Here is a 23,871-nt window from a genome sequence, read left to right as displayed (position 1 = left end):
ATCCAATCTGGCCAATTACTTATAGTATCAAATCTCAATCCTCAACAGTGATGGAAGAGTTCATTGACAGTGTAATCTAGCAGCGCTTACCAATAATAATAATCTTTATTAGTGTCACAAGTAGGCTTACGTTAACACTGCAATGAAGTTACTGTGAAAATCCCCGTCACCACACTACAGCACCTGTTCGGGTACACTGAAGGAGAATTCAGAATATCCAATTCACCTAACAAGCACGTCTTTTGGGCCTTGTGGGAGGAAACCGGGGCACCTGGAGAAAACCCACGCGGACATGGGGAGAACGTGCAGACTCTGCACAAACGGTGATCCAAGCTGGAATCGAACCTGGGACCCTGGCGCTGTGAGGCAGCAGAGCTAGCCACTGTGCTACCGTGCCACCCACAATGGCCTGCTCGCTGAGGTTTAGTTTGGGTTCCGCTGGATGGTGCCATAACGTGCATGAAGAAAGGAGGACGTAGTTGGAGATCAATCTCAGCCAATGACATAGTTGCTAGAGTTCCTCAGGGTCAGAGACCCAATCATTCAGTTGCTTTGTCAAATTAGCTTCCCATAAGCAATGTTGTCTTTAAAACTTAATTGTTGCACAGCCAATTCCTTCAATCCTTCCAAGTTTTCTAGCATGGCCACACACATGCCTCATTGTGGAACAAAGCCTGCATTGCACTATCTTCCAGACTGCTGTACAGCCAATGGGAACATTGATCATAAGGTCAGAAGGAGGATATTCTTGAGGATTGCAAAATGTTCAATTATTCTTCATAATGAAGCAGTTCATACCTGCATGCTGCAACCCCGGGTAAAATTCAGACTTGGGTCAATAAGTGGCAAGTAATGTTTGTGCCACATAAGTTGGGATATTGACCATAGACCATATCCAATGAGTACCTAACCATCTCACCTCAACTTTCAACAGCATTACTATCACTAAATACCCAGTCAACATCCTAGTGGTGAAGATTGATTAAAAGTAATTGGCCCACATGGAGGCTGCAGAGCAGATGTGTGGCTGATCACTGGAGTGGCGAGTGACACCCCGTGACCACATGATGTTAAACAGAAGCAGCATGCTATAGCCAGAGCTGAGCATTCCCACAACAGATCAGTTCAAAACTCTGCTCTCAAAGCCTCACCACCATCTACAAGGTGCAAGTCATAGAATCATAGAATTTACAGTGCAGAAGGAGGCTATTTGGCCCATCGATTCTGCACCAGCTCTTGGAAAGAGCACCCTATTTAAGCCCATACCTCCGGCCTACCCCCGTAACCCAGCAACCCCATCCAACCCAAGGTCAATTTAGCGTGGCTAATCCACCTAACCTGCACATCTTTGGACTGGGAGGAAACCGGAGCACCCGGGGAGACACCGGGAGAACGTGCAGACTCCGCAGTGTCCCAAGCGGGAATCAAACCTGGGACCCTGGCGCTGTGAAGCCATAGTGCTAACCACTATGCTACCGTGCTGCCCCAAGTCAGTGATTAAACACTTCCACCTTCCCTAGATGAAGGCAGCTCCGACATTTGAAGCTCACCACATTTCAAGACAAAGCAATCCAATTCATCGGCACCCCACCCAATACCTTAAACCTCCACTTACTTCACCAATGGCAAACTGGTGGCAGCATGCATCATCTACAAGATGCACTGCAGCAAATTCACCAATGTTTTTTACAACAGCACCTCCCAAACCAGCAAGGAAGGATAATGCGCATCAGACACACGGGAACACCACCACTTCCAAATTGCTCACCATCATCACTTGGAATTATCATTCCATCATCACTGGGTCAAAATCTACAACTTCCTACCAAACAGTACTATGGATGTAGCTTCACCGCATGGACTCCAATGGTTTAAAGGCGGTGGCTCACCCCGGCTTCTGAAGGGCACCTAGGCATGGACAATAAATGTTCATTTTACCAGCAATGCCTACACCCTGTGAGTGAATAAATAAAGACAAGGATACCATTTGAACTTACAGCCTTATTAATTTCCCGCCAATTTCCAAAGATTTGTATGTGTATGGGAGCCTGCATGTTATTCCGTCACACAGAGCATCTTCCGCCCCCCTAAAATGTAATCAACATGGATTTGAAACATTGACTAAGGTTGAAAATTTATACATTTTTAGGCAAGACATGCAGAACGCTGCAGTTCTTTGCTAACGATGTATTATCAAGAGAGAAAAAAAGTATCTTTCTGGAACCGAGATGTAAATTTTCAAATTGTCAACATGAGAAGAAACTCCAAGCATCCAAAGTTGCAATGCGTTGTGAAACGTGCAACTTTCAATCTTCTTGTTTTGTTATGTGGATGCAAATCTAACCCACAGACATACATTTCTGTAAATGATTTCACAGATATTTCAAATCAGGTCTTAGCACCCTGGGCCTCAACTCAGTGAAGGGCTTCAATCCCTCTGCAGTAAAAGCACCGGCTTCCAGTTACTTGGATACCTGTTTCTGTTGCCATCTCACTTTTGAGACTTTAGTATTTCAATATAGAACATCACATTGATATATTCAGATTTTCCTTATGCACTAATTTGCTCCCTGTTTTCCTTTTAAAAGGGCTTTAGCTTCTTGTTGGGGAACAGTTCGACAGGCACAGATTGTCCTCCAGTATCTCAAACAAATGGCCATTATTGAAGAACAATTGATAACAGGCAATTTGACAGCCAAAGCCAGTTCTTAGTTTGATCAAACGTCCAGAGACATTTCAGTTCAGCACTATATAGCTGTCAAAAGCAGCAACTTGGAGTGATTTTACTCTCCACAAGAGGCCAAACATAACACCCACAATATTGCTCTGGATCAGACAAATGGGAAAAGCATGGGATCTTGGCCTGTATACCTCAGATACATCATTGCTCGGATTTTAACTTGATCAAACCAAGCACAGATTATAAAGATGAACACACAGCATTGGTTTTTAATTGTACTTTATTTTAGATATGCATCTTACAGTCATCCTGTTAGGCAAACCAACTTGCAAACAAATATACAAATACGAAAACAAGCATTATGCAACATATACTGTAACTGGCACTAGTGTTCCAAAGCTTATCAAAAGAAAATTAAAAAGACCATAACTTGTGACTTCTTATTCTTCTGTTCATAAGGATAAAATTTCAAGCATTATCAACATGGCAACAACATAAACCAAACACTGCATAATGCGCAAAACATACTCACATTTAATTACTCAATTTTGCATTTGTGAAGTATATTGTAATTTCAACAGTGCACCGTTATAGGCTGAGGACAGCCTTTTTGTGAGTTTGTTTTAGTGTCTCATCACACGGGGGAGGGCAAAGGCCATAGTCTTCACCTATCTTCTCTAATGCTCCAAACAAAGCAATGTGCAATTTCTGCACTGTGCTTTCAACCTGTAACAAACTGCAGCAGCAGCATTCATTTGTTATGAATACTTGCTTTTTCAGAACAAAGAAACCAGTTAAATCAGTTATGCGAAACTTTTATTTTTAAAGCCTGAGTACTGTCTTTGGTAGGCTAATATAGGGTTATATCTTATTCATTCATTATACACAACTTTCATCCAACTGCATTTTTAGCATTCTTCTGTGATATGCTGTAATCCACTACAGATTTTTTTTTTTTTTTTTTTGATGAAGTATAAATATATCCTCAATAACATAGGTATTAAACAGTCTTTTCCAAAGGCACCAGGAAACACAGGGAAGAAAGGTCGATCTTTGATAATTGAAAGGAATTACCAGTCAAGAATGTGTCTTTCTGATGTAATCTTCAACTGATTTCTGCTCGCACTTTACTGCTTGAACTTCTCCAAGTTCAGTTACACATTCTTTGTAATATATCACATGCAATTATAAGTGACAGAAAAATAGACCGTCACTTCTCACTCAACATGTTACCTGTCCAGACATCAACACTGCCCAATAAACGCCTCTCAAAAAACTCTTACCTACTGCTCTCCCAGTCCTTTCAAATTGAACTTGATAAGTGGGAGACAGATCTGTAATGACATATTTAACCCTGACATCTACACTTTATTTTGACCCTCAAAATCCATGATCTTGTTGGTTAATAAGCACCAGTTTCCATTTCCAAGTTATGAGTTTCCTTTTATATCAATTACCGTATAATCAACTAAGCAGGACTGATTAGCGACATCTTATGATTAGAACTGCAGAATGGAAGGATTAAATCTCAGTATGAATTGCACTGGTCTGTTCCTGCTGGTTATTATTGGTTATATTTTCTGCCTCCTCAATGGCATAATTTGGCACTGCTGAAGTTGCAGCACCATTCTCTTCTGCAATGAAGCTCAACTGCAAGACATCGGCACTTGGCCCAGTTGCAACAGAAGCAAGAAGACCACCTTGCGATGGGCATGTCTCCAGACGATCATTCTCCACCTCCGGTAGGGGACTGACCGCTGAAAACCGACTGTGATAGTCACTGGAACCATGGCTACAAGACGTTTTCATACTCTCCATGTCAGATCCACTAAATTCTGAGAAATGGCTGGAGTGAGAGTCTGCCACAGATGGTATACTGTCACTAAGTGATGGGGAATCAAATTCACTTGAATTGGTGCTTCTTTGTTCAAGTAACTGTGCATCCATCTCCTCTCGAGTTTCATTTATCTTCATACTGCCTCTTTTCTGCAATTTTCCATTGCACTTTTTAGCTGTTGTTTCTTTGGGCCACTTGGAGGCACTGGATCGACTGTCCGCAACAGGGGCTGTAGGTAAAATGGCTATATTACGACCAGGCACACTGCTGTCTTCTACGCTACTACTTCCACTGTTGTGTCTGAACTTTGCAGGCTTCGATTCAATGTCAACTTGCACCTCCAGACTGTTTCCTTCCCTGAAAGGAGATGCACACACAAATGTCAAGCTCATTACAGGCGATGTAGGAATATTAATCTATAAATGTTCAACTGGAGCATAATATGGAGAGGATGTTGAATCTAATTGTAGTTCAACAATTTCAGAAACCAAATAGGTGACATGAGAATTACAGGTATTAATCCACCTCAGTTCAGATGAATAGCAAACCACACAAACCATTCCTCTTGTAGAGAACAATGCCATTAACTAACTGACTGAATTCCCGGTCTTGTAATTCAGTCCCTTGAAGCAGGATCTCAGGGTTTTTTTGCCACAGAGTGGCATGGTGTCACAGAGACTCGTTTTGGCCAAAGGCAGATAAAAGAATAAATAATACCTCTACAGCCTAACAGCTTGCAAAAATGAAAGTTCTGGGCACAACTACACTGTCCCAAACATTCCCGTCAGTCATATTTGCATTTAAAACTATACCAGTTCCTGTGATCAAATGAATCAATCTTTAAAAGAAACAATACAATTCACATGATGCCCAGGAGAACAATATTACAATTCGCACTATGCCCAGGAGAATATTACAATTCCCACAATGCCCAGGAGAATATTACAATTCACACTATACCCAGGAGAACAATATTACAATTCACCCGCGGCGTGTGGTGCCCCATAATGGGAAACCCGACCGGCCAGCATAACGGAGAATCCCGCCCCATGGACTAGGAAATGGTTAAATCTAGCAGTGTCTTCATATATTCCTGGCCATTAGAATTTCTGACATTGAAGCATCTTTCACACAAGAGGCCATCAATAATAGCAATAAACCGCTCAAAGCAATGGGGGAACATTTAAGTTTGAAACCCATATTTAGTGTTAAGTGAGAAATAGGTTAACTAGAGATGGATGTTAGGTAAAGAATACAGCTCAACATACCAAACACAAACTCAAGTAGCCGAAAAGTGTAGTTTGCATTTTTCCTCATTTTCTCTTCCTATTGGGATACCTATTGCTCACTGGGCACAGGACCAATTGAATTAGCGACTTTCGTGCACCCACATATTCATGTGTTAACACAGTCACAGAAACCCAGATTTGTTGAAAAAACTATATTTGAAATGCATTATCAGCAGCATTAATATATTAACCAGATTATTAGAGCACCGATGGAATATTTGGCTTTGGACAGTTGGGTCCAATCATAAATCCAAGCAGGTGCATATCAAATAGTAGGTTCCGACTAATTTTTCACAAGATTAATTAAAATTAGGGAAGCCAACTCTACCAGTCTGATTGCTCACTCACGCCCATCTCACAGAACATATCGCTCTCCAACACACATGTAAATGAATAATGGAAGGTGCCAAATATTTATATCTCCTGAAAGTGCATTGAGTCACAAAACACATTTTCTTAATTCGCCATTAGCAAAGAGAAATATTCCGGATACACAAGATGATAAAAGTCCAGAATACTCAGATCTATTCTTTCTAACATTAGCAACCAGAGGAAACTATGTCCCAATATAGGAAAATGGTTTTGAAGGGCTGGAGCTTTATTATGCATCAGGTCCTCCACATACCAACACTAATATTCGGCAGCCTCGCCTTGGTGATCAACTCTGTATTATCACCTGGTGGGGTCAGGGGCCCCACTCTGGCATGACTGTTGAGGCAGTTGACTGAGACGGTGCAGGATTTGTTAGCCTCTGTTTTCTGGGCCCTCTGCTCAGCCAGCTGAGCTTGGATTCTCCTTGCCTCTTCCAAAACCCAATGCCAATGCAATTTTTATTTTTTCTCGTTTTACTTTTGGATAGCGGCTGCTCACGAGCCTGCCATTTATACCTCCTCTAGGCACATCTCTTGTTTCTTTACTTGTCCCACTACCACCTTGCAATATCAACTAGTCTATGTGGCGAGTCCCAACCTATGTCAGACCTTCCCTTGTGTGTTCTCCTATTTGACCAACTTTAAAACAATTACATTTCTAGCTTTCCCAGTTCTGATGAAGGGTCATTGACCAGAAATGTTACTCAATTTTTCTCTCTCCATAGATGCTGTATTTCCAGCAATTTTCTGTTTTCTCACAAACCTACAGCAGGTACCCAAAATAGGTATTTTTAAAAAAGCACTTTTTGCAATGAGTTATTTGGAGGAGCGCCAGGAAGTTGGGTCTAAAAAATAATTTAATCTCAATAGATTTATTCTGTATTTCCACTTTTGTTCAATAAAACACAATGAAATTGGAAAAATAACTTTTAAGTCATCAAGATTCAATTCTGTAGTTCGAGTTAACTCTCAGAGGAGTCTGTGCATAAAAGACTGTGTGGAAGAACATGGCTGGGAAAACCATATAGGAGCATTCATTTACTTCCTTGCAAGCAGGTGACAAAAATGCGGCTTTAAATCCAAGTACGCATTCAGTTCTTAGCTACTGGCAAACTAAAGTTTGAACTGGCCACTGGACTCAGGATCGTTACTGCGGTTTGCATCCTTAGTGCTCCCCTGGAGCCCAACACCCAGGTGCACCATTTTTGTTTTGGGTAGCATCAGAAAACTGCAAGTTCCTAATGTTCAAATGAAAGGTCACTGACCAGAAAGGTTAGTATGTCCAGCATTTCCTGTTTTTATTTCATTTTAGTGCAGGTTCCTGATTGCTTCAGCTTCTAACATGGAATGAAGAAATAAGAAGAACAGATTTTTGTGTACCCCAGCCAGATTTTGATATGCATGACGGTGACTTTTCAGTCTCTCAGGTGAACCAAGAATCCATCTGCCCTCTCAGGGGAGCATAACGAATCCCACTGCACCATTTGAAGAGAAGCTGAAGGCTTTCTCAATATGTGGTCAGTATTGATCACTGAACCAACAACACTAAAATAGATTGTCTCGTTATTTATCTTACTGCTGATGATGGGACTTTGGTGCATGCAATTTAGCTGCCGCTTGTCCTACATTACCTATATCATTGCCTGTGATATACCCAAAGGTTGTGAAAAGTGCAATGTAAATGCAAGTCCTTTATCTTTCTGTCATGTTTATAGATGCACATGCAAAAAAAAAAAAAGAGCCACCTCAGCTAGGAAGTAACATGGTTACATAGAAGGTGCCCTTGCAATTATTTAGACAGCAATTAAAGAGGTCATTATTCTTTTATTTTTTAAATTTAGAGTACCCAATTCATTTTTCCCAATTAAGGGGCAATTTAGCGTGGCCAATCCACCTATCCTGCACATCTTTGGGTTGTGGGGGCAAAACCCAATGTGCAAACTCCACAAGGGCAGTGACCCAGAGCCGTGAGACAGCAGTGCTGACCACTGCGCCACCGTGCTGCCCCAAGTGGTCATTATTCTTTAAAGCAGAATTTATAAATTACTTTTCACAAACTGCTTTTTTTTTTTTTAAAACATGAAAACAATTATTAATACAGATAGCAATAATAATTTCAACATATTTAAACAGTCACCAAGCTGATGGAATCATTACAAAATGTCAGCAAAATGACAGACCTGTCCAGTGGGTTGTAGGAATTGATAATCGATCCTGCCATGGCCCTTGTGCTGGCATTGTCACTGATGGTCCCAATGCTGACTGTGCCAGATTCACCACTGAGACTGTATCGTTCCTTCTGGATATCTGCCTGCACCTCTAACCTAAGTGGATCAGATCAAGAATTAGAGGAAGAGATAACAGGAAAAAAAATACCCCCCCCCCCAAAAAAAAAACTTGTACAATATAACCACTTAGAATCACGCGGGAGGGCATGAATAAAACGCACAACTGTGCACTTTTGGACATCCTATTATAGGAAGGATGTAACATCAAAGAAAAAGATGCAAAGTAGGTTCACTAGGTTTGTCACTTTGGCAGAATTGAGAAATTTAGACCTTTTTCCTCCTCTTAGTAGAGCGGTTTAAACAAGGAGTGACCTGATAGCGGTGCCCCAGTGTGTGAAGGATTACAGTGATGTAAATAGTTATCAAATGTATTTACTGGTTGGTTATACAACAGGACATCAATTTATGATAATCACAAAATTAATTCAAGGGGAGGTACAAAGAGAGTATTTTCAGGGAATGGCCAGAATGTGGAATTTTGTGGCAAGATATTTTTGAAACATTCCATGAACTCCATTACTGAAAGGTAGAAATATTAAAGGGATGGGGATTCCCCATGGGAGGGATCAAACCAAGTGGCTCAGTGTAGAGGGATATTGGCATAGATGATGGCTCAAATGACTCATTCCTGTGCTGTAACATGTTATGATTCTAGCCCAGTATGCGTCAACATTTTATTTTGTAAAAATAAATGTAGAGTACCCAATTCTTTTTTCCCCCCCAAAAATTAAGGGGAAATTTAGTGTGGCCAATCCACCTTACCCTGCACATCTTTGGGTTTTTGGGGGTGAGACCCACGCAGACACGGGGAGAATATGCAAACTCCACACGGACAGTAACCCGGGGCCGTGATCGAACCTGGGTCCTCGGCACCGTGAGGCAGCAGTGCTAACCACTATGCCACCGTGCTGCCCTTACAGCCAAATTATTTTATCTGCAATCAGTTCCATCTTTGCCAACGGGTCCTCCAAGTTAACTCTTGTACCAGTTTTTGTAATTTTAAGTGTGTTTAGAAAGGTTGCAGACAATGAAAGGACTTTCTACTGACTACAAAACTCTTGTGGGGCTTACCTATTGAAACAGTTGGCCATCACACTCCCAGAAAGGCTGCCTGTGATACTAGCTCCAGCCAGTGCCATGGTGCTCGCTGTTTCACTCAGGTTGTCTCGTATCGCACCTATTCTGTCCATGTGGCTGCCGCTGGCACTCAAACTGCCCGTTAGGCCTCCAACACTTCCCTCTCCAATACTGGGGTTATTGCGTGCCTCAACAACAAACGTGGTATCTAGATGGGCAGAAACAACACAGCAGCAACTTATTACTTTTGATTCATTTCACTTTCATTAGCAATACAAAATCGTGGGCAGATGCTTCAGGCTGCAAGTGTGAAAACTCCTACAGAGCTTCCTGAATAGGTTACATTATATATTATGCATTAAAACATGCCTTACAATTAGGGCATAGAAGTCCTGTACGTGTATAAACATTTTTTTAAAAATCATATAGCTAAATAACTGATTTTTGTAAATTTGCAATGTCAATAGCCTAGCTAATAAGGCGATATGGAAAGTCAGCACAAATTGAACAGCTCCTCAGGTCTGGAATCTAATCAAATGCTGGTTTAGTCAGGCAGTATGGTCGGCACGGGCTTGGAGGGCCGAAGGGCCTGTTCCTGTGCTGTACATTTCTTTGTTCTTTGGATGTGGTTAACTGCAGACACCATGAACTATAAGTGGAAAAGCAATGGTATAGATCTAGAGACAGTCAGGCATCCAACTAGTATCACTGGAGGGACCAAGAAGGTCGGCCTAACTGATGTACAGGTACAGTGACAGAAATATACACAGGAAATCACTACGATTGTGCAAAATTACATTTTAACAGGGAACGCCAGCCTTTGCAGTTAAGTATGTTTCAGCAGCCGAGAACATTAGTGCAGGGCTTTCAACTGATGGTCCCCAAGTCCTAGCAATTCAGTCCTGTTATGTGGTTATGTCCTGGTTGATTTTGATGGGGCAGAGCAAGAGAATTCTAAAAGGCTATTCTTGATGGGTAAACCGTAATCAGCAAAACTGAACTTTTGCAAATTCTTAGAAATATGGAATGAAACTTCCCATTCACTCTCCCACCCCACAAGGCTCCAGACATGCATGTTGTCTATGCCCTGAAGTCAAAGTTTGGACACTGTTGCACAGTACCATGAAAAGCCACAACAGCACAACTAGGTATAAATGGGAAGAGTCAAGCCAAAACCAGAGGGACAGTAGACACAGCTAGTTACATACTGCAGGAAGGGCTGTTTATCCTTAAACGGACAGTGCATGAGAAGCGAGAAAAACAGCCTACAGAATTTAGAGGTGATGGGCAGTCAGTTGAACTAAATTGAATCTTTTCATAAATAGGCTTCTTTTTGCAGAGTTAAGCTGGGCATGCTATTGTCCAGTCTACAGATTGCCTTATGGTTAACAAAGGAACTGCTGAAATTGCATTGTAAAAGTGAATCCATTAAAATTGCTCACGGGGGCATGAATTTGCCACATTGCTGCGAGTACTCTTTGACCGCAGCCCCTTGAACACCTTTTCCCCATGAGAGATAGACAGCAACTAAATCTCTGTGAGCCAACAGATAGAACAAAGAACCACTGGACAAAGTGTACTCCGTGATTATGTTAGACACACAGCCAACAGCACTGCCTACCGAGATTTATTAAGATGTCGCCCACTCACCTCTACTACGCAAGGCACAGCACAAATTAAAGCAACTAAACACATGCAGTCATGTACATGGAAATGAATATTAAAGGTAACAGATAGCTTCAACAGGTGGCAGGATTTTTCCTTTTAATGTAGCCCTTACCTAATGCTGCATTTCCTCCGCCAGCATTATCATTTTCATCATCAAATTCAATCCGCACACCTTTCCCAGTGCCTGCAGAAACGCCACAACCTCCACTGCGGCAGAGGGAAATTGGGACTACTCCATAAACGTATGCCAGCATAATGGGAACCCCGATTCCTGTAAAGATAGAACAGTAAAATAAATGCATTCAACAGAAAGCACAAGTTCATGCAGGATGTTTTTGTGCATTTGTTACATTGTTCATCACGTTAACTACCCCAGGCACCACATACAAATTCGAAAAATTTGACGTGTCAGTTGTCAGCCCTTGGTAAAACCCTGCAACGGTTTGGCAAGCTTAGATCAAGATAGGTCACTGCATGTCGGTAAGCAGATATTTCGTACTTTGTGGTCAGGTGACTTTGTGAACACTAATTCTGTATTAATAGGCTTACAACATTATAACTGGTCCAAGCCTTTACTGCAGTTTTTCTTAATAGTTTTGTTCTCGTTTCCTTTGGCTGTTCCCCAATTACAAGCTTGATTATTTTTCAAGTCTGTGTAAATTCTCTAGCACAAATCTGAAATCATATTAGGATTTTTTTTAAAAACTTGACAGGAGTCATCCGCTAAGTATAATATTTGTTTTACAATGTGTCAATTCCACACAAATGTCAACAGTTACATGTTGTGAAGATGTGTGCAGTTTGAAAATGTACCCGACAGCCCTGTATCGGAGGTAATTACATCAACAGTGTGGTCACTGGGTTTATTATGAAAAAATATACAATATAAAACAATTAAGTCGATTGGATCTAAATGAAACTTGTCAATTCAACAGCGAAGCTGCTCCCCATCTTGTAGCCCTGAGTATATCATCCCAGTGTTGTTCGAAATGCTGTCTTCAGGCCTTTGTACAAATGTGCTGCAGATACTTTCCCCTCCCCTCCCCCACCACAGCTGAAATGAACACAGTCCGAACATTTCATATTACACTTTCCTGGTAACAGTTTTTCTTTCTGTTGGACACAACTGGTTTGATATGTTAACTAATTACCCAGAACCAAACACAACTGTCACTTACATAGTATCTCAATGCTTCATCACACAAAAATAACTATATCATCGAAGAAAATATTGAAACAGCCAACACAAAATATTTTACTGAAGAACTATTGGTCCTGAAGATATACATTCAATTAACAAAGTTATATACTCATTAAGGGAGATGTTTTTGATAAACATACTCAATTAAATAAAAATATAACATTAGGGTCAATGTGTGAAAGTACAGTCCCTGTAATCCATCAAGGGTGTATGTGTTTATCTTTATTCTCGAGTAACACTTGACAAATTGACCAGGACACAACTTTCTTTTGCTCTAACTCCACAACTGAACCCAAATCAATCCTATCCGTCACACAGATTAAGGAGAAAAATATTAACAAATGAGACCACTTTTCACCCAAAAAACAACTCCAATTCATACCACTGCTTTTCATTCCATTCACTCAAACATACATACAGACTGCCATCCAGTAGCAGAGGCAGGCTTTTCAACATGCTGGAGCAATGGCATAAAATGTGAATAATATGGCGAAACAGGAATCAGCATAAATGCCTGAAGAGTGCGCAGTAAGCTGAGGCACACATGGAAGTGCGATGAATATAGGAATTTCAGATATATTGTAATATGTGTATTTGGCGCAGTAAGGGTTAAATGGCTGTATTCGTGTAATGACTGCCGCAGTAGTAATTTTAAAAATCCTGGTTTGCAAGACAGCAATTAAAGCATTTTAAAAGCTTGGGCTAATGGATTTTTGTTTGGATTAAGAGCATTCCTGGGGAGTAGATAGTTGGAGACATTGGGCTGGATTCTGCAATTCTGGGACTATGTCCCCACACTGGCATGGGAAAGGTGGCGTTTTACACCAGAAAAACTAGTGCAAAACGGCCAATTCCCCATTTTGCTGGGGGGCTAGCAGGACGGCAGCGTAGAGCACCCGGTTCTAGCTGCCGATACGGCCCAGAGAATTACCCGGTCCGTGGCCACGCCGGTGCACGGCGGCGGCCTGCAATGGCTATGCCCTGCTTCATGGCAGAGGTCACTCATGGACCCGGCCCGCAAAATAGTCCTCCCCTCCGGCCAGCTCGGACGCCCCGGACCACACCCCCCGCAGTGCTTCCAGCTCCGAATAATGGCCCCTCTGCCCACAGATGGGCCCTTCCCCTACTGTGGCGGCGCTGGGCTGAGCCCGCAGCCGCCACACCAAGTTCCTGACAGGTGAGACCACGAGAGACCCACGCTGTCGGGAACCCGGCTGGTCAGGGGTGGAGCATCGGGGGGCGGGCCTCAGGCAATGTCCTGAGGCCGTCGATACGTGGCGCGATGTACTCTTTGGAGGGGACGGCGCATCGCAAAAGCGTCGCCACCCCCGATTTCGTCACAAACTTGGATTCTCCAGGCGGTCACCAAATGCGATTTTGGCGTCGGTGACTGGAGAATCCAGCCCATTGTGTTTCAGCTTGGTAGGATGATGTAATTAATGCTAGAGTACCAAGCATTTTGCAGAAAAGAGAGCAGGGCAGTTGCGAGACGGCAGTCAAACTATGAAGTTTCTGAAGTCTTCAACTAGAGATCCTGCATTGTTCTGACAGGGTCAGGTCACTTTCTTTAAAGTGGACTCAAAAGGATCTCTCTTTTCCAACGTGGAGTTTCAAGACAACTCTACAGTAAGTATACCGGAGTGCTAGCTGTATTTGAAAGTGGATTGAGATCTTAGTTGATCCGTTGTGTGAGTAGAAGTAAAGATAGCAGCTGAGGGTTATTGTGTCATTATATTGATTAGCATAGGGGTAATTGTAAGCTACTTTCTTGTGTGGTGTTAAATATATTTTAATACTGTGTTAGTAATAAAATTTGTTTTCATATACCACATCCTTATTTTCACATGAAATCACTCATGGAGTGAGGCATCCTTTCCTCAGTCTTATAAAATTAAATTAAATATTGGGGGCTCTGACTAGTATCCTAGTCACTTTTGGGATCTGGTCCAGGATCGTAATAGTAGAAGTGGCTGAAGGATGCACTGGTTGGTTAAGTTAACATGCGCTTGAATATTTAGGTGCAAGGAAAAATTTGCATTTATACAACACATTCATCACATCTTGCCGATGTCCCATAGTATTTCACACTGAACCAATTACATTTTGGAATTACTTGTTATGTTAGTAACCTCAGCAGGATAGTGAATGGACCACGATAACTCGACTCGAATAAACATTCATATTTCTGGAATTAGGAAGGGTGATAAACACAACAGTGAAGAACCCTTTTGCTCAAAATTGGTCGACTAACCTAGTGACATTTGGTGGATACAACCTCACCACAGATAGCATCCATTCTTCAATAACTATCAGGCCATTGTGATTCCTGACCTACATAACACACACAGGCAAACTGCAAAATTTTAACAGAAAGAGCACTCATTCAACAAGGTTCTCAAACATCCATTTCTGGCAACATGCCCTCTAAATTTATAAACCCTGTAATGGAGAATCTTCCATGAGTACGAGGGGAGAAACCGTATGCACAACTTACTTTAACCACAATAGTGAACTAAGTTTCCTTCAAATCATTCAGCGGTATCCAAATCCCACACCTTCCACTACATTTTCACATCCAGTGCACAGGTAAAGATCCCAAGTACAGACTTACTCCATTTCAGGAACCCAATCCGTTTAATGCAAACCCCCTTCACAATCAGCAAGGATGTAATTCCAGACTAACAATCAGAAAGGATGCGGATTCCAGACTATAGGCTTGTTAAGAAACTCCCTTAGCTCACCAGATGAGCTAAAACTATAAACAACCAGAGCAGCAAACAAACCACAGAGATAGGCGATTGATAGCAAAACCTGTATATGAACAACAGGAAACCAAAAAAAAAGTCTGCTTTGCCACTCAAGGCAAGTTCAGACACTTCTGCCTCAAGCCTGGGGAAGAGGGTTAGACATATGTACAGTACAAACTCATTCGAACAATACACTGCTGCCAGTGCAATCTGGCCTTTATGCAGGGAGGATAATGACAGTGCACAAAATGTTCCCAGCAGATGGAATTTCCATGTATTTAAGTGGCTATATATATTGGGATAAATATTGCTTAAACTTTTATAAAGCTTCTAATTGAAACTTAGGATATCTGTGCCAAGTCTAGAAGTAGAGGAAAGGGGGGAGCAGAAACAGAAGAATTGCCAGGCAAGAGCCGGTGGTGGACCCAGCCTATTTGCTGCTACTAAAAGAGACTTGCAGCCACGAGCAGGGTTGCCCTGTTTGGCACTTCACGACTTTCTTCCAAAAGAATGACATTGTGCTATTTCTAGCAACAGGTAGTGATCCGACTCAGCTCCACGCACATTATCTGCCGGAACTTGGAAGAGAAGCACAAGCCAGCAGAACATTGAAAGACGATGTCCAAAAAAACCTGTGCTATAAATTGATGCCAGTTATCTGGTCCATATTTATTGTTCTTTTATGCCAAGACGTGACATCAGATTATAGTGGCGATTGCCTTTAATGCATACTCATTGGTCAGTAGGACACAACTTCAAGAGGCAACATGAGCACAGACTGAACAATGCAGAAACAGATCAGGACCAATCTATGTAATCACTGACAAGAGGCGATCCAATGACCTACCAATTGACTTCTGTGACACATACCCCCAAAGGAACGGAAGCCCTACTTCAATTTGTATAATTAGCACATCCTAAATTTAGTGTGCAGAACATGCCTGAAGATGAGCCTACATTAGGGTCTTTTTAAAGATAAACCCCTTTTCAAAATTCCAATTAAGGTCTTTGTTTATTTTAATCTTGGTAATTTGACACGAAAAGTTTCAAGGCCCGAAAACCCTATGCAATCCATTAATTTGTACTTCTTGTCTCACCATGTGCCAAATGAAAAGAGAAAATAGCCAAGAGACCCAGAGAAGCTGGGATTCTCAGAATTGTGTCGCAGGAGTGGGCCTAACCACCACTAAAATGTTATGGTGCAGGGGAGGCTGGATGTGGGCTTTAGAAGGTGGCAGTGTGGGCAGGGATTGAGAGATTTGTGGATCACTTCAGCGAGGAGGGTTTCCCGAGCCTGGAGGCACTAGAGGAGGAGTTTGAGTTGCCGGGTGGAATGGGTTTCGGTACCTACAGGTACAGGAGTTTGTCCAGAGGCAGGTTCCAACATTTCCTCGCCTCCCCGAGGGGACTACAGGATAAGGCAATGTCAAAAACGGGGATGGGGAGGGGAGGGTCTCGGAGATATACAAGGAGTTGATGGAGTGGGAAGGGGTCCCAATCGGGGACGTGAAGAGGAAGTGGGAGGAAGAGTTGGGAGGGGAGTTGGAAGATGGACTATGGGAAAAGGGCTTGAGGAGAATCAATTCATCCTCTTAGTGTGCCAGACTTAGCCTGATCCAGTTCAAGGTGGTCCATAGGGCTCATATGACTGTGATCCAGATGAGTAGGTTTTTTGAGGAAACGTAGGATAGGTGCGGAACACTGTGGGGGGAAGTCCGGCGAATCATGTACACGTTTTGGGCGTGTGCGAAGTGGAGGGGATTCTGGCAGGGGTTTGCGGATGTCATGTCAGAGGTCCTGGAAGGAAGGGCGACTCCGAGTCCAGAATTGGCAATATTTGGGGTATCAGAAGATCCGGGGGCCCAGGGTTGGGGGGGGGGGGGGGGGGGGGGGGGGGGGATGTTCTGGTCGTCTCATCCCTGGTGGCCCAGAGACGGATTTTGCTGGGATGGAGGGACTCTGAGCCTCCAAAGTTAGGAGTGTGGGTCAGCGACAGGGCGGGGTTCCTCAGCCTGGAAAAGAGTTTGGCTCGAGAGGCTCAATAAAGGGGTCCACCCGGAGGTGGCAGCCGTTCATCGACTTCAAGGAAATTTGAACGTCAGCAGCAAGGGGTGGGGCCCGCTCGGCTGTTTAAGAAATGTTAAAGTGTTAAAACGGTGAAAATGACAAATGCTTCAATAAAATATTTTCTTTAAAAAAAAATGTTATGATGTTGGAAAATGCTTCCTGTCCAATCAAATCTGAAAATGTAAAAACAAAAGTCATGCATTCCGAATATATTTATTAAAGCAAAAGCAGCTTTTCTGCAGTGGGAGGAACATGGCAAAGTAAGAGCAGCTTCTGCTGTAAATGACAAACTATTTTAAATAAATAAGGATGGAACTGTATAGTTTGGCAAATCATTACTATTCTTTTCTTTTTTAAAAATATATTTATTAAAGTTTTTTAACACAATTTTTCTCCCTTACAAACAATAACCCCCGCCCCTCGTAACAAAAAAAACGAGAAATCGCACAGAGCAAGATATATACATGGCAAAATGATATATTTACACAGCTTTGTACACTGGCCCTCACCCGTACATGCCAGTTTCCCCAACCCTTCATGTCATCTCTTGCTCATCCACCCTCCCAGGCAGTCCCCCCTTTCCCCCCCCCTCCCAGGACGTCTCCCCCCCCCCCCCCCCCCCCCCCCCCCCAGGTTGCTGGTGCTGCTGACCGACCTTCCTCTAACGCTCCGCGAGATAGTCTAGGAACGGTTGCCACCGCCTGTAGAGCCCCTGCGCAGACCCTCTCAAGGCGAACTTAATCCTCTCCAACTTTATGAACCCAGCCATATCATTTATCCAGGCCTCCAGGCTGGGGGACTTCGCCTCCTTCCACATTAGCAAGATCCTTCGCCGGGCTACTAGGGACGCACGGGCCAGAATGCCGGCCTCTTTCGCCTCCTGCACTCCCGGTTCGTCCACTACTCCAAATATAGCTAGCCCCCAGCTTAGCTTGACCCGGACTTTCACCACCTGAGATATTGCTCCCGCCACTCCTCTCCAGAACCCCTCAGTGCCGGGCATGACCAAAACATATGGACATGGTTCGCCGGGCTCCCTGAGCACCTTCCACATCTGCCCTCTACCCCAAAGAACCTACTCAACCTCGCCTCCGTCAAGTGCGCTCTGTGGACCACCTTAAATTGTATCAGGCTGAGCCTGGCACACGAGGAGGAGGAATTAACCCTACCTAGGGCATCAGCCCACAGACCTTCCTCAATCTCCTCCCCCAGCTCCTCCTCCCATTTACCCTTCAACTCTTCTACCAGCGCTTCCCCCTCTTCTTTCAACTCCTGGTGTATTTCCGACACCTTGCCCTCCCCGACCCATACACCTGAGATCACCCTATCTTGAACTTCTTGTGCCGGGAACAACGGGAATTCCCTCACCTGTCGCCTCACAAAAGCCCTCACCTGCATATATCTAAAGGCATTTCCCGGGGGTAACTCGAACTTCTCCTCCAGTGCCCCTACGCTCGCAAACGTCCCGTCGATGAACAGATCCCCCATTCTTCCAATCCCCGCCCGATGCCAGCTCTGGAACCCCCCGTCCATCTTCCCCGGGACAAACCGGTGGTTACCCCTGATCGGGGACCACACCGATGCTCCCATTGCACCCCGGTGCCGTCTCCACTGGCCCCAGATCCTTAGCGTTGCCGCCACCACCGGGCTCGTGGTATACTTTGTCGGCGAGAGCGGCAGTGGTGCCGTCACCAACGCCCCCAGGCTCGTTCCTTTACAGGACACCATCTCCATCCTCTTCCATGCCGCCCACTCTCCCTCCATAACCCACTTGCGGATCATCGCCACATTTGCTGCCCAGTAGTAGCTCCCCAGGTTTGGCAGCGCCAACCCTCCTCGGTCCCTACTGCGTTCCAGGAACCCTCTCCTTACACTCGGGGTCTTATTCGCCCACACAAACCCCATAATACTCCTGCCTACTCTCTTAAAAAAGGCCTTAGTGATCACGATGGAAGGCACTGAAACACAAACAGAAACCTCGGAAGGACCACCATTTTGACCGACTGCACTCTACCCACCAGCGAGAGCGGTAACATGTCCCATCTTTTGAAATCCTCCTCCATTTGCTCCACCAGATTCGTCAGATTCAGTTTATGTAGGGTCCCCCAACTCCTGGCTACCTGGATCCCCAGATACCGAAAGCTCCCCTCCACCCTCCTCAGCGGTAGGTCCCCTATCCCTCTTTCTTGGTCCCCCCCCGTAATACAAAGAGCTCACTCATCCCTACATTGAGAGCTTAAAATCATTACTATTCTAACACCAGCACGAGACAATTATACTGCTGCCTCACAGATCGCTGCTGAACACGTATCGGAAACAAAACCTTTGGCCCACATAAAACAATGAAAATGCTTTAACAAGATAGTAAATATTTTGTTGACCAGCAAACAACGTCCATGGAGGGAGGCACAAGAGAACTCTGAATAGATCACAGAAAGATAAGTGAACACGGTAGTTTCAAATTGGACCACATTTAGTAGCAACAATTGTAGTCGATGGACATTTTTCTTGATCTGCACTTTATTTGGTCTAGAATAATGCATTTAAAGCAATATCAATAAATATGGCATTACCCAACGATTATTGAACCGGAAATCTACATTGTTGAAAGGCTGTTTGTTTCCTTACCTACAGTTACTGCAGCAACAACCGGAGAAACAATTACAGACAATGTCACCCCTCCAGTGATTGCCAAGTTCCGCTTGTGTTTTGAAATATCCTTTCCCTCGTAGCGATTATGAATCTGAAAGTTAAAAGAAAATTCAGTCAGGCATATAGCACCTGAGGAAGGAGCAGTGCTCCGAAAGCTCGTGTTTGAAACAAACCTGTTGGACTTTAACCTGGTATTGTAAGACTTCTTACTGTACTTAAGAATTTAGGCAGCACGGTGGCACAGTGGTTAGCACTGCTGCCTCAGTGTCAGGGGCCTGGATTCAATTCCGATCTTGGGTGACTGTGTGGAGTTTGCACTTTCTCCCAGTGTCTGCATGAGTTTCCTCTGGGTGCTCCAAAGATGTGCAGGTTAGATGGATTGGTCATTCTAAATTGCCCTTTTGTGTCCAAAGTTTAGGTGGGGTTACGGAGATAGGGCGGGGGTGTGGGCCCAGGTAGGGTGCTCTTGGGTCGGTGCAGACTCGATGAGCCGCATGGCCTCCTTTTGCACTTGCAGGGATTCTATATTTCAGTGGGATCACCTCTCATTTGTCTAACCCCTCAGACTATAGGCCTAGTCTACTCAATCTCTGCACAAGGGTCAATCCCTTCATCCCAGGAATGAGGACGAGAGTCTGATTTGGTCTGAGCGCTGAAACGGTGCCAGGTTTGGTCAGAGCGCTGGAACAGGGCCTGGTTTGGTCAGAGCGCTGGAACGGGGCCTGGTTTGGTCAGAGCGCTGGAACGGGGCCTGGTTTGGTCAGAGCGCTGGAACGGGGCCTGGTTTGGTCAGAGCGCTGGAACGGGGCCTGGTTTGGTCAGAGCGCTGGAACGGGCGCCGGTTTGGTCAGAGGGCTGGAACGGGGCCTGACTCTATCAGAGCATTGGAACCGGGCCTGGCTCTGTCCGAGCATTGGAACGGCGCCTGGCTCTGTCAGTGTTGAACAGAGCCTGGCTTGGATAGAGCTTTGGAACGGGGCCTGGTTTAGTCAGTGGCTAACTGTTTTCAGGGCCTCTGAATTGGTTATTTGCTGATAGTTTTCCCTCGTCTCTTCACAGAAGTACATAGTTTTTCAAGACCTGGAGCGTGCTAATGTTGGCTTCAATAGCAGCACCTTCGCTTAGGTTCTGATCCAGATCTTTCCTGAATGATCACTGTATTAAAACGTGGCTAGTCTCTTCATCAGTCTTAATGGCCACTGAACCAGAGAGAAGAGTCCTGAAATATCTAATTTCTGTATTAACAATAAAGTAGATTCATCAAAAGAAAGGAATAAGGATGAGAGGAGATTGGATTGAAACGTATAAAATTCTAACAGGGCTGGACAGACTAGATTCAGGGAGATTATCGTCTCTTGTTGGGGAATCCATAAGTAAGGGACACAGTCTCAGTATACGGGGTAGACCATTTAGGGTTGCGATGAGGAAACATTTCTTCATTCAAAGGGTAGTGAACCCGTGGAATTCTCCACCACAAGAGGCTGGCAGGGCCAACTCACTTAATGTATTCAAGAAAGAGATCGATAATGTTTTTAGATTTTAATGGTGTCAAGGGGTATGGGGAGAAAGAGGGAATACGGCCCGGAGATTGAGGATCAGCTGCGATCGTATTAAATGGCAGAGCAGGCGCAAAGGGCTGAATGGCCTATTCCTGGTCCTAGTTACTTTCTACGTTTCCACAAATCAGTCAAGGTGAATCTTTATTTCACTCCAAGCTAAGTATGCCCACGGTGAGGAGGTCAAAACTATACATAGCATTCCAGGTGTGAGCGCCACAAAGCTCTAAACAACTGAGAGGAGGGAGGGAAGGAGGGTGGGATGAGGGATGTCAAAGGATTGTGGAATGCACAGGAACAGGTTTAATCTACACAAATTAGAATTCTCAGACACCAGTTGGTTTAGAGAACTGGTTTAAAAACATGACTTCTTACTGTGCTCCAAAGAACATTAAAGCTGACACTAACACTGATCCATCTTAAGAATTTCAAAGATTACACAAAGTGCACACTAGCGGGCATTTTTTCATCCAATTTTAAGAGGGTTAGCAAGAATGAAACACCATATTGTTGTTACCGATGTTAATAGAATCTATGGCTAACTAGGCAACCGAGTACACAGCTACTGCCCAACAAATGGTTTTTTTTTTTTTAAAGTGACAATCTAGATGAAAATGAAGGTCTCTCAACAGCAATGGTGCTCTGAATTGGTCACATTAACATACTTCATAACATGAGTCATAATGAAAACAACTGTCCAATCACATTTCAGCTGCAACCCAAAGAGGAAATAAAAGCTGCCAAACAAATAAATCAGACATCAGCTTCACACAAAATATTAAACTGGGTATTGCACAATTCTAAAATCTTTCCTCAACAGGCAGTATCTAGTTATTATTAATTTTATATCTTGTCTGCTACTGCAAAGGTTGTTTTGCAAAAGTAAAAAAGGTCAATGTAGTTTATTTTGTTCCCTGCATTTACGCATATTCAAATACATTGTCTACAGCTTATATTTCCTTTACAAAAATGTACATCTCACCTAAAAGGTGAACACTATTGCCATTTTCCCTCAGGTCATGATCGGGAAATATTACGAACTTGGATCTAGAAATGGGGTCCCAAGATGTAGCAGGTAATTTAGGGGTTAAACAGACTGAGGGAAAAGATTGCTTGCAGATGCCCTGGTTCACCCAGGATGATCTACTCAAGATCCGCTGTCATTCGGGACAACCTTGTTTCACCAGCCATTAGCCCAACACAGAGTTTGATGACCTATTTGTCAGTCACTGGAAGGTTAGTTGCATATAAATGGCACAGCTCTGTTCTTTTGTATAAACTGGAGTGGGCAATCAGCCAAGATAACGATAATTGGTTCAAGTGTGGAAACCTGAGAGAACTTTTGTTTGAGGGGCTGGACAGGGGTGCAAGGGCAAGAGAGGGCACGAGAGCGAGAGAGTAATGCTGTTTTGAACAGTTACAGCAGAAGGTTGTAAAAATCGACCAAAGGGGTCATGAAAGATGCCACCGAGGCAGGCTTTGGAAAAGGATTCTGAACAAATATCCCTAACGGAAGAAAGATTGCTTTGGAAATGCAAATATTACCTTGGCCTGTCTGTGTAAGCGGAATGGTTATTCAAAGTGATGTTTAATGGGATAAAAGTTCAAATATTGGTTTATTTTCTTTTGTTGCAATAAAGTTTTTTAATAAAATAAACACGCTCTATTTCTTATATCATCGATCTTTCCACACCGCATTAAAACTTTAAAAAGTTGTGGCATCTGATCCAGTCTCTTAGCCACTGTTTTGACCTGACCAGGCGTCTGTAACACTCACAACAAAATATATTTGTTAAACATACGTCAGTTTCCTCCTCCTCCTTTAATTATTGCTTTCTTTAGTTTACAGTCCTGAATCGGCAAACTCATTCATTACTAAAATGTTATTACAATATGTTGAAATTCACCACTGATCATTTGGAAGAAGAACATGAACACATTGATAAAACTGTGGGTGACGGCAGTGTACAGTGTAGCAATGAGCAACACTAAAGACAAGTGGCTGAACATCAGAACTGTCCCTTTGATAGAGATAAGGGCGAAGCTAACTATGGCGTCCTGGGCCAGGGTGTCTATACTTCTATTTTGAAGTTTTATTTTGTTATTTCATTTTCAAGGTTTGGTGTGTGTGTGTGTGTGTGTGTGTGTGTGTGTGTGTGTGTGATATATAGAGAAATGGCTCTATCAAGTGAGCAAAAGGGAGATCATGTTCTGGCGTTCCCAAAACATTCAACAAACTAAAAGTTGAAACTACTGATAAGTTACAAGAGGTGCTATTAAAAGAAAAGAAAATAATCCCTCTCAACAGATGAGGCCCAACTTGTTGAGTATTTCCAGCATTCCCCCCTTTTGCTTCAGAGTTCCAGTATCTGCAGCGTTGCATCTTTAGAGGGTGGGGAAACAAGCACTTACTGATTATGATAGAAAGGTTTAAAGAG

At 43.4% G+C, this 23,871-nt stretch overlaps 1 protein-coding gene across 5 annotated transcripts in view; it reads right to left on the bottom strand.

Annotated features, from left to right (window-relative positions):
• Positions 1–2,942: 2,942 nt before the first annotated feature.
• Positions 2,943–23,871, bottom strand: part of rnf19a (ring finger protein 19A, RBR E3 ubiquitin protein ligase) — an 87,853-nt gene continuing 66,924 nt past the window's right edge. For all 5 annotated transcript variants that reach the window (XM_072467106.1, XM_072467103.1, XM_072467104.1 and 2 more), the window contains exons 6-10: positions 19,854–19,968; positions 11,323–11,481; positions 9,537–9,750; positions 8,358–8,501; positions 2,943–4,874 (exon numbers count right to left, since the gene is read on the bottom strand). In XM_072467106.1, coding sequence (XP_072323207.1) covers positions 4,202–4,874; positions 8,358–8,501; positions 9,537–9,750; positions 11,323–11,481; positions 19,854–19,968 — 1,305 coding nt within the window. In that variant the 3' untranslated portion in view covers positions 2,943–4,201. The remainder of the gene's footprint in view (positions 4,875–8,357; positions 8,502–9,536; positions 9,751–11,322; positions 11,482–19,853; positions 19,969–23,871) is intronic.

Source organism: Scyliorhinus torazame, chromosome 11 (assembly GCF_047496885.1).
Source record: "Scyliorhinus torazame isolate Kashiwa2021f chromosome 11, sScyTor2.1, whole genome shotgun sequence".
Classification (NCBI taxonomy): domain Eukaryota; kingdom Metazoa; phylum Chordata; class Chondrichthyes; order Carcharhiniformes; family Scyliorhinidae; genus Scyliorhinus; species Scyliorhinus torazame.
The sequence above is the reverse complement of the archived record's forward strand: the minus strand, read 5'-3'. Positions and strand labels throughout refer to the sequence as shown.